The sequence below is a fragment of the Lepisosteus oculatus genome, chromosome 5 (genome assembly GCF_040954835.1).
Source record: "Lepisosteus oculatus isolate fLepOcu1 chromosome 5, fLepOcu1.hap2, whole genome shotgun sequence".
Taxonomy (NCBI): domain Eukaryota; kingdom Metazoa; phylum Chordata; class Actinopteri; order Semionotiformes; family Lepisosteidae; genus Lepisosteus; species Lepisosteus oculatus.
In genome coordinates this window covers 21,613,605-21,625,829 of record NC_090700.1, presented here as the reverse complement: position 1 = coordinate 21,625,829, position 12,225 = coordinate 21,613,605, and the positions used below count along the sequence as shown (strand labels likewise).

The 12,225-nt window shown below is 36.0% G+C and overlaps 1 protein-coding gene across 13 annotated transcripts in view; it reads right to left on the bottom strand.

Annotated features, from left to right (window-relative positions):
* The window catches only part of robo2 (roundabout, axon guidance receptor, homolog 2 (Drosophila)), a 618,934-nt gene that overhangs the window by 67,453 nt on the left and 539,256 nt on the right, over positions 1-12,225 (bottom strand). For all 13 annotated transcript variants that reach the window (XR_001477914.2, XM_015341922.2, XM_015341928.2 and 10 more), the window contains 4 exons: positions 9,235-9,356; positions 5,096-5,327; positions 1,133-1,257; positions 340-511 (listed from right to left, as the gene is read on the bottom strand). Coding sequence is in view for 12 of the 13 variants with exons in the window: in XM_015341922.2 (XP_015197408.2) it covers positions 340-511; positions 1,133-1,257; positions 5,096-5,327; positions 9,235-9,356 (651 nt within the window). In the remaining variant the exon portion in view is untranslated. The remainder of the gene's footprint in view (positions 1-339; positions 512-1,132; positions 1,258-5,095; positions 5,328-9,234; positions 9,357-12,225) is intronic.

Below are 12,225 nucleotides of genomic sequence, written 5' to 3'. Positions count from 1 at the left end.
AATCAATGCTTGCATTGTATAAATAAAAAGATTTCACAATAGAAGAAACATTAGAAGAATTTAAAATCAAGTGTTTGATTGCTCAATCCTTTACCTGTTCAATGAGGTGTATGAGACATTTTTCCATACAGTATATATATTTTACATAGAGTTAAGTTATTGTTCCCTGTGTTGCCTACCTCTATGAGTGATGGTAAAAAGTAAAAGGTGTTCAACACAGCTACCAATGGTCCTTTATTCCAAATAGCTAATCAGGGAAAAAGGCTTATCTAATATAATATCTATATGTCTCTACTTTAATCTACAGCAGGCCAAGTGTAAAGAGGGCATCTTTCTCACCTATAATGATAGGCTGTGGTTCACTTTTAACCCCCACACCAGCACTGGTGCTCGCTGCCACCTCGACCCGGTATTGAATCCCAGGGTAGAGTCCTCCAATGAGAACGGAGCGAATTGCTGCATCTACAGTCTTGTTGACATGGAAGCGAGTCTCATTTCCCAGACACCAGATCTAAAAACAGACAAAAGAAATTAGAGTTCTACTTTTCAATGTAAATCAACAAATCTCACAGAGCTATAAAGCTGTTTTCTAAATACCTAAAGAAATGCTTTGAGAAAGAGGATCTCTATCTTACATTTTGAAAGATAATTTTAGTATACATATTCTCATTTATAAATTTATGGCACATAATGTGCCATACATATTAATAAAAAACAATGATAAAACATTTCAGTGAGGGATATCACCCAAAATATGTGCAATCTCATCTGTGAAGGTAAATGTGGGTAGTCTTGGTGGGTAATTACATATGAAAATCAGTTCTCTCATTTTTTCATGAAGTTCATAAAGTAAACTTTCTGCCAATGGATTTCACAGAAAACCAAAGTCAAACCTATCCATCTCTGTGAGTTAACAGTACAGATCCTCAGTGTCTAGTTAGAGGAAATGTGTTTCAGGATGCAGTATGTCTCCCTTCAAAGCACAGCATCCCACCAGGAGAAAAGCACAGTGTAATATGATATGTAAAACCATAACATAATATATAATAGGTAAAATAGCCAGTGCATAGTGAGGGAGTGCAGTAGAGATTTAGTCAAGGGAGAGGGAGTTGGATCAATTTCCCAAAAATACCTTGTACTCTTGGATTATCCCGTTCTGGTGATCTGGAGGTGGCGGGTCCCAAGAGATACTGATGCTGGTGCTGTTATGGTTTCCAACCATCAGGACAGTGACAGACTGTGGAGGAGCGCTTGGGGCTATACCAGGCAGAGAGAATGAAGACATTAATCCAGCTGCTGGAGCGTTCATTTTGCTAAAACAGGGAAAATGGAAGCAGTGGATGGGCAAGAGTACACCCTTGCCATGGTTCTGAATATGCATGAGCTGTACTGGGCTGACAACTTTGAAAAATGCCTTTCTGAAGAGAGGCCAGGTGATGAGTGAAATGAAGCAAGTAAGAATATGCAGAAGCCAGTAAACATCAGCATTTTTGTTTGGTATTGCTTGTCAATTAATAAAGCTAAACTCCTTTTTCCATGCAATGTGTGACAAAGGCTCAGTTAGCTGTCAGTCTAAGAACAAGTCACCGCACAGTAGTCTATTATTTAGGAATTTGCATACTAACATTTAAAAAATTGCAAATCAAGTTTTTTTTAAAATACCATTAAGATCATATCTAAAAAGAAAGCTAAATATTCAGTGGAACTATAGATACAATAATCTGAAATAACTATTTTGGACCAATGCAAATTGCATATTATAACTCAATATGAAAATGAAAAGCAAAATCTTATTTATTTTACTATCATTTTAGAGAACTGTGAATGCTCATAGTTAAAAAATAATAGCACTTGAATAAAAATATGCATATTTAATTAGCTTGCTAAATGTCTCCATTCCATTGTTTAATGAATAACTCTTTGGAGAGCTTTTGGAGAGCCTAGCTCAGGCATTCTATTTGAGCTTTTAGAAAGCATACCAGCTTGTAAAGTGTGTTTTGGGAATCTGATTAAAAAAAAACTTTAGAGTATTTGAAGTAAATTCTCACTGGCTACACACAACCAGTTTCTATTCGTGAGTTCTTTCTCGGATGAGTTATGATGCAATTATAAAAAAATTAATGTGGGTAGTAGCAAAAGTGAAGTCAAAGGTTCTTCTGAGTGGACGCATCAGCCTCAAGTTTCTTTTTAGTATCACAGAGAACAAAACATGAGCCTTAGAATGCCATTTAATAATTAAAATACTTGCCTGGAAGGACAGCACTTATGAAACAGGCACATGATGAAAAATAATAGTTTTTTAAGTGTTTTCTTATTTCCCTTGCTGCTGGCTTGTAACGAACACCATGGCTGATTCCTGACAGGTCCATTATTCTAGCTCTCAGACTCTCCCAACAGATTGCGTAAGACTCCAAATCGCTGCTCATCCTTTCAGGATGCAACCAAACAGAACTCCATTTGTTTCCTTCACAAGCCAAGGAAGTGGAAGATAAATGGCCACCAAACTGTGACAAATGCCTGCTCTAAAAAATAGAATAGTCTATCTCAAGCACGATAGCTCTGGGAGGCTTCTCACCTATTTAATAGTGGAAGCATGGGTAAAGATTCTCACAGTAACAAAATGTCAACATAATGGCTTGTCACTACAATGTCATTCAAAGTTAATGTGTGCATGTTAAAGCAGTGCATTATGCATATGTGACCTAAAAGCACTCTGTTATCATGTACAGTAATGAACCAGCTGTTAATAAGTACATTAGCTGTAAAATACATCACTGCCATAATGTGACTCTGTATTGTGCTCAAGTACATAGACCCCATGTCAGATAAGATTTAAACACACCAAATTCATTTTTCCATTAAAACACTGAATTGTGGTTTGTCTTCAGATATAGGTCCACACTACTACTGTGGGTACAACATATGAAAGTAAAGGCTTTTAAATAAGAAATGAAGCATAAAATGGTCAAATACAAAATCACAAAGACATTCTGCTTTAGAAAACTATATAAGCTTTTATACTTTGTTGAAACTGAGTAATCAAACAAGACAGAAGAAAGAACAGAACAGTAAAAATGTTCCTGCGGTACCTTAGATTCACAACTGAAGGCTTTATGACTCTTCTAAAACCTCTTCACCCTGATTACTTCCACTCTATTATTATCACAACAGTCAAGTTCATTTTATTTATTCTTGTAGAATTAGTGTGAAAAAACCTGAGAACCATTCATTATAAAAAAGAGTTTACTACAGAAGAGAAATGTTCTCTCTTATTAACATGTAAGCCTAATAGTGCAATTTCACTTACTATTAAAAAAATTAACCTGTTAACAAAAACCTGTCTATTGTATAATTTCATCCCAACTATATTTGGAACGATTAATAAACATAACATGGATTCTGAACTGAATTGGAGCTTTGCAAAGCTATAAGTTTCTACTCAATGTGTATTTGCTAAAAGCATTTCCTACTACTGTTAGTAACCCAATTAGTAGGGTAATTTGTAAATTCTGAGTCAATGGGTATCAATGGGTAAATTTAGGGTACTAACCATACTTAACCATACAAGGAAACTAAACTATATTGTTTGAGGAAAGGATGATAAAGATTAACATACTCAGCAAAATCAGTGTGGATCACTCCACAGGAAGCTTAATTGCTTTAATGGACAACAGAAATTTTATTAATCCAGGGCTGTAATCCTCAATAAATCTATGGTGTCCTGCTCCTCCTGTATAATTTCTGCCAAAGGCAAGACCATGAACAAAAGCCATATGTACTGTACTTACTTATTAAAGGAGATGGTGATATCAGCAATGTAAAAAAAGAGTGAAAATCCTCCTAGCTCCAATAACGTTTTTTTTCTTTTTTCATAGATTGTTACTCTTTTATCCTCTCTTACTGTTCCTTCATTCTCTTTTATGTCTACTTCCTCTGTGTGTTTCCCTAAATTCAATCCATCACTGAGTTTTAACAGTGAACTATATATTATTACTATCACAGTAAATCGTATCAATCTCATTCACATGATCTTACTAAAAATGCCCATTTAGAAAGTCCTACAGGTATTTGGGAACATATTTAATTATAATTCGTAGAGCTCCAAAATGTGGCAGTTACACCTTCAGACTTGAGCAGTATATAATTACAGTAAATGTCTACAGTATACAATACATGTGAACAATAAAACGTTAAATTATTAAACGGGGCATTGGTGATAATTGTTACACTGTGGTAAGCACACCAGCTACTGGTGTATCATGCCATTGTTTAAACAAGTTTTGCAAGTGTCAATTTTTAGTACTTTCATATTTCATTCTTTATGTAGCCCAGATGGCCTGTCAAAGTGGATGGTTGAACCATTCATACAGACACCATTTTCGTATTTTCATGAGAAAGAAATTGCTATTATCTTGAAGCAATGCAAAACTTCTGCATGCTTCTGTTGAGATTTAAGATATCTGATACAATAATTTACAAATTTTATCTACTCAGTAATAGTAGGAACACAACTACTGGCCTCAGCATGTGACAGACAAACAGACTCTACGGGAGGATGCACGTCAAGGACTGCTCTTCAGAAAGATTATTTTCTGAGGAGACATTAGAAAATAAATGGCCCTGTCACATTTAAGATCACTATGTCATTATAAATATCTTCCTGCTGTACCAGATTGCCAGACAATGAGGGGGAATTAATTGCTGGAATAGATCTGTTATGTTTTTATTGTTTTTCATACGAACAGAAACAAGGGATACAAGCCAACCATCAGTAGGACTATCTGCCTCAAAAACAGATGCACCTGAGGTAGGGAAACTGAGTTTGGTGAAATGTGCTATCTGGGAAAATAAATCACACAGCTTTAAGGTGGAAGAAACGATGGCAGATTAAAACATTTGTTAAGTTGCTGCTGGTTGCTGTCAAAAGCACACTGGTTAAACCCAATATTTTAATCTTACTTGTTTTTGAAAGGTGATATGTGGATTGTAAAAGATTGTACAAATTCTTTCAGGACCCAGGTCATTAAAATACTTTGAAGCTGTGCATAGAGGTAAAAGAAAAGGCACTTAGAAAAGGTATCAGGATTGAGCATACCTTCCTCAGTGGTGCGAGCTGTCTTGGACTCACTGTCCATGCCTTGGAACTCATTGAAATATGGGCGGACTTTGACGTCATAGACAACGCCTTTCTTTAGACCAGAAAGAACAACGCTCCTCTCTGTTGGCACTTTCACATCCTGGCTTTGCCAGCTGGAAGGTGAGGGTAGTCCTGAGGTTTGTCTGTATAAGACCCGATAGCCCTGAATGAACTGTGACTGGCGGTCCACCTGCAAAAACCAAGGAGTGACAGAATAAAAATAATAATAATAAACTGTATTTTATATAGCGCCTTTAAAGGTGGTTTCTCAAAGCTCTTTACAGAATCACAACAACAACAATAAAAAAATACACAAGATAAGCAGAATGAGAATATACAGTTAGAGGAGACAGTCAGAGAGCATTGTTACTCATCCTCCACCTTGATCAGCCAATCAGGAACTGGTAGGCAGAGTAACCCCACGTGGGTCTCGAATGCCCACGGGACTTTCAACCAATGAATGACCGTAGTTCCTCCACATAAAAGAGACAGCACAGGGCCCAGAAGGGGCCCCTTCAGGACATTGCCAGACTCATCTCAGAGAATCATGTAATGGCCAGTGTGTCCGAGTGCCAGGACTTTACTTTGTTCTAAGAGTTGAGACCGGAGGTCGCCCACGTGTTACCAAAGGATCCTCCCGAGGTTAGCCCAGCAGCAAGCCTTGAGGTACCAAGTACCCCACTGCGAACACTCACCTGATCAACAAGTGAACTACGGTTGGAACTGTCAACAGCTGAATATCAGTATTCAGAACTAGCGCTACATCGGGAACGAACCAGACTTCTTCACGTCTAAAGAGTGTGACTTGCTTGGACCCGCAGTCACTTTTCATGTGCACAATCTCTGCTAGTTAAGCAAGGGCTAACTAGCCGGTCTTCAGAGAGCAACTGCCAGCGCACCGCAGCAGGAATCTCTTCCTCCTTCTTCCCCACTTCACGCCAAACCAGGACTGCCTGGCAACGGGTCAGAGGACACCAATTGAACACAGCAACAGCCTGTTGCTGTTCCCTTGTGTCCGCAGGAGATCTGAATCCACACAGATTGGATGAGTATTCAACATTCTTCATTACAGCTCGAGAATTCAATTGTAACCTCAATCCCAGTTGATATCAATTTAATTCCTATGAGTGATGTACTTGCTTTGGAGTATTTTGTGTAAAAGTTGTTATTAAAGCTCACTATAAATGAATGGTATACTGAGTGTATGTTCCTCTTGGTTTGTAACTCTTCGCTATTGAATATAAACCTTTTGTATTCTGCTAACCCTCACTATAAGATCTGTTATGTTTATATGCACATTTTATAAATTTATAAATGTATTCTTGTGTATTAATATCCATATGCGTGCGTTGCCGAGCTATTCTGCAAGGTCGGTTTTCTAATAGCCATCAAAGAATCATTTTGTGACTTACTGCTATAATTAATAAGTGTCCCTCTGAATGCAAAATATTCCTAAATGGTTAACAGTGTCAAAGCAGCATTGAGATCAAAAAGAATGAGAATAGAAAGAGAACAAGCGTCAGAAGCTATTAAAAGATCATTAGTGACTTTGACCAGGGCAGTTTTTGTGCTGTAAAGTTGTCGGAAGCCAGATTGGAGGGGATTGAAAAGGTTATTTGTAATGAGGTGGTTATGTAACTGAAATGTGACAGCATGTTCTAGAATTTTGCCAGAAAGGGAAAGTTGAGATGGGGCAAAAATTGTTTAGATTGCCCAGAGATATGTTAAGCTTTTTTGGCACAGGGGTAATGGCAGCAGTTTTAAGGACCATTGGTACAACACCAGCGTTCAAGGAATCATTTATTTAATTGAGGACAATGGGTTGGAGAGAAGTGGAACAGGATTGAAATAAAGTGGTGGGAATGGGATCTAATAGGCAGGTGGTGGATTTCATATGTGAAACCAGTTTACTGATGGATGCAGAGAAATTGGAGAGAAGGGATCCAGAAAGTTGGGCAAGCAGGCAGGAGGTGTGGAAATGGTGTGTGTTGTGGAGAGAATGTGATGCCGGATGTAGTCGATTTTGGAGCTAAAGAAATCTGAGAATGTGTTACAAAGTTGCGAAGGAATCTTTAAAGAGCACATAACTGAAAAAAATTTGACAACAGGGAAATAATCTACTAACAGCACACGTCTGCCCATTTTCCTTGAATATATCAACAGTGTATGATTGTCTGAAAAGCTGTTACATTTTTAATGGTCCTTTTATCATCAGATCTGACACCCTTTGCTCAATTAAAAGCTGTAAAGTATGGCATTACATTACCACAGACAGACCTTACCTTTTATTTGTTACAGGATTGAGTCCTTAAATAAAGCATGATTTAAAATCCTTAATGGGAAGTAGAAAGAAGTAGGGTGATTGATAATACCACACACAATAAGAAAGCCTTGTCTAGAAAAAACAGGGTACTGAAGCATTTGTTATTCTATTCTCACATATTTATAGACTCGGAGTTCACAAAAATAGCCTTTTCATACCTTTGTGCACATAATATTATTGTATTCATATTTTCAGTTTTTCTTTTCATTTTACAAGATTCAAATATTCATTTAATCTCAGCACTTTAAGCTCTGGCAATACAGCTGAACCTTTCTCTAAAATACGTGTAATTTTTTTTTTTTACTTCCTATGCTAGTTTAAAAGTAAGGGAGTAACAAAGTTTACTAGTATTCCTGTATTAATTTTCTACAAATGGTTCATTAGATTGTAGTAATATACTCTAATTAATGAATACTACCCTTATTGAGTGTTTTATCCTTGCCATGTCAATTTAAAATCAGCACCTTCTATTTTACATGCATTGCGAATCTTAGACTTAACTTAATGTAAAAGTGAATAGAAAAATTCAGATTCCACCATTCCAAAAATTAATGTATTAAATAATATATGGACTTGTGAATTCTGAATAATAATGTTAAATATTCCAATGCACGTATGTAAACAAATCTGCCATAATAAATAATGTGGTTCTATTACACACACAAATGTAAACCTATCATGCTGCCTGCATTAATACCAGACACTGACTCCAATACAACCCAAAGGAATTTGAAATATGCAGCATAAAATACACACAGACTACAAAGGGTAATAAACACCAATTTGCCCAAAATCGAAGACAGACTTAACACAACCAAAACTGCAAATGATAAGTGCCGGCTTTTTTAAACATAGCTCCATTTACTTTGAGAAAACTTCAATTTATGCAGTGAAAAAGGGAAATAATTCAATGTAATAGCTTGTTAACACTGAAAGAAGTGAGCTGGATTTTTAAGGAGGATATTAAGCAGCTGTTTTCAGCTGAAGAGGCTGTATAAATCAGCGAAACGGTTTCAACTTTTCATTAATTGAATGTTTTAGGCAACTTAAGGCTTTTTGAACCCCTTTTTACTGACATATGTAAGAATAATTCTTCTACTATAAAAATCAATTAATAGGAAAAAAATCTAAACCCATTAATTCAATTAAATTAAATTAATGAAAGTTAAAGTACTTCTAAGGACTGGATACAACATTTTGATAAAATTGCAGTAGGAGGAGTATTTGAAAAGATTTTCTATACTTTATACTAGCAGTCAGAGAGATACACCTGACGCATTACATTTCACATTTACAATAATCTTCTGTGCTGGACAATTAAATTAGCATGAAGAATTTTGAAATCTATGTCTCTGACCTGCTGCTCTTTAATTTTTATTCTTTACTTTATCATTAAAATGTTCATCATATCTCTAAATCGCACATTTAGAAATTGGTAGAAACACTTAAAGTCAATAAACTTTTTTGTGGGTGTTATGGGTCTTATGAACCTAAGCCATTTTGATGTTAGTTTGAAGTATTTTTCAGGCTCCAGAGAATTCCCCCCCACTTTACTCTAATACTTTACTTTAATCCTGTTAAAGTTTATTTTGTTTATTCCATCTTTATTACTTTTTAAAGAAGGCGAGCATAAAATAAACAAATTGATATAGAATGTAATTCTGAATACCCAACTCACAGGCTGAAATACTTGCATCAGGAAGATAGTATAACTATAGTTCTTTTAGAACAAGGAGGTTTCTTTAACAGATGAGAAACGCTCAGTGTTACTCACCGTCCATGTGACCTGAACTGTGGTGGGGCTGAGAACCACAGGATTGTGGAGTCGCACTATCACCTCTCCTAGCTCCTTCTGAACATGCCTGTGATCCACGCCCTGTGCAGGGGGGCTGATATCTGGAAAAGAATAAAAAAAAGACAGAGTTGTTGAGTTGATAGTTTTTAATCAAAGTTTGGGAGGAACCAAAACAATCAAACCACTTTCACCACCACATAATCATAATCATTCCCGACATACTTTCTCAAAACTATATGAAGAGTGGTGATAAAGTCAATAAAACCCCTTAAGATTTCAAAGTTTAACATATTTAGACATACTCGACCTTCACCTAGTCCTCAACAAGTCCTAATAGTAGACACCTCATTTGACAAATAACACACAAAAAAAATCGGCTAGCATTCAATACCTTTGTGTGAAAAAGTAAATCTACCATTTCAATTAAGAGGATATGTAAAATCAAGTGCACAAAAATGTGCAAATGATTAGTTGACCATCAGGAAGTGATTTCTTAATGTATATAAAATCAGAAACTTTGTGAGCTTGGTCTTAAGCACTCGGGTCTGTGGCAACATATCGTGCCCAGATCAAGAGAAATCTGTGACACTCAGTCTGGGAAGGATTGTAAGCCATTTCCAAACAGCAATATGAAATAAATCATTCTACAGTAAAAAGACAAGCAACAAATGAAGATAATTCAAGAATATTACCAGTCTAATCACCAGTAGCTATCCTACCAACTTCTTGCAAAGACCAGACAGTATAATGCTCCTAGAAGTTTCAGAGAACCCCAAGGATACCTTCAGGGATGTACAATTCTCTGTAGTTGTGGTAAAAGTCATTGAGGGATAGCAGGATGAAAATCCTGCTTTTCAAGATGAACATTGCTGTATGGCTCAAGTTTACAAAACAGCACTTGGATATAATAAGATTTTGGAATGGCCAAGTAATAGTCCAGAACTAAACTCCACATAGAGCTGTGGCAGGACCTAAAGAGAATGGTGCATACGAGACTCAAACTTCAAAGCGTAGAAGCAGTAAGGAAGAGTAAGCCAGGATTTCACCCAGGTGATGTTGGAGCCCAATCACTTCTTACAGGAAATGTTTAATTCAAGTTATTGCTGATAAAGACTCAAGAGGGTGCCACACGTTACTGAAACAAGGGGTGAACTCCACACAGTGGTTCTTATGATTTCTAGATGCCAACAGGTTTGCAATAGCATCAGTGAAAGATATACCCTTGCACCTGTCAGGCACTGTGGAACTGACAGCATGTTGAGGTATGAATGGCTTGAATACTGCACTGGTGGGAGAAACGTGTCTGCTCTTTCTCCTTTTTTTCACACAAAGATATTAAATGCTGGCTGTTTATTTTTTTAAATGATGGAAAAGTAGAAGTTTTGTTTGTTATTTGTTAAAAAAGGACTTGGTGTGAAATGTGAAAAGTCAAATGTGCCTAAATAACCTTTTCACCACATTGAACATATATCAACCTCTTTTTCGCTTTTCATCTCAAACATCCCTCCTCACTCTTCATGGGGGTCCCATCTTCATTGTTCTATAGCCAGGAGGTTGGCCCTCAGCTACTGTAGATGGGTTAACCCAAACCACACTATAAGTAAATACTCAACACACACCACCCCCCAAAAAACTAATTGTTGCATCACTATTTCTTGTAAAACTACAATAAGCATGAAAGACAGAAAAATATTTTTTTACCCACTTCACCCTCTAGAAAAACAACAAATGTTGGCACTGTTATGACCTGATCATCTTCTGTTTCCAAAACTTGCCAATTTACTGTATATAGCATATTTAAACAAATCCAAATCTAGTGAATGGGATGTTAAACTAACAAATGAGTGCACTTATTTCCACATTATTTCCAAAAGGAGAGGGTCACAAGTATATCACTTAACAGCTTCTGAAACACTCATAGATTCACATGTTGCCTGCAGTAAGGATATGTTCAGGGCATACATTTGATTATGCTGCTATTGCAACAGAACTCTGGCTGAATTAAGAATTTACCCAAACAAAAAAACAAGGGTTTAAATGACAAAAGTCTGTCATCAACGCATAGAAACTACAACATTATATTATAATTTTATACAAAATAAATTGTACTAGAAGTTCATATTTGTGAACAGTGTACAAAGAGTCTGCAGGGACAATAGAAATATGTGACAACTACAGTTGAATCAGACAAAAATTAAATCTGAGAAATCTGGAATAAACAAGCATCAGTTACAGGCCAATTGTTAATTTCTTAACTTGAAAGATAAAATAAAATCTATGGTTTACAAGATTGCTGTCTGCTTTGTGGTGGCTCACAAAAATGTTAAACACATTAACCCATCAGTCTCTTGCAGATGGGTTAATGTAAATCTAAAATAAGGTGATGGACACTAAACTGCTGTAGTACCAGGTCAAGAAATCCACAATTAATTCAAACATACATGTATATGGCTTTATTTTCTGAGGGTTTTTGGTCATAATATATACATGCAACTCCTTGGATAATGACACTGCTCACAGGAAGCAAAGCAATTCACCTTATGTAAAGTGTTAGCCAGAGCTCTGAACAGATTGCATAAAAAAACAATAATGTGAGACAGGGACCTCCAGTACTTGTCATGCTGCTGAACATTTCTTTTCTTATATTTTTTAAAATAAAATTAAATGATTTAAATTAATATCAATGTGTACTGCTAGCTACTGATAATAATAAAACACAGATGATGTAAATTTCTTGAAAAGTATTAAAAAACATAATTAAAATTATATTATGACAATGATGATAAATTGCAGGATTATGTCAATCTTCTGGATGAATATTACAAATTTAAAATTATTAACAGCATATTTAACAGTATTTTTTAAATTACGGCATCAAGGTTTTACAAATTAATCAAGATAGTAATACTGCCAAATGAAAAAATATATCCACTCTATCTCAAGTTAAATGGTGTATGATTTAGCCAATGA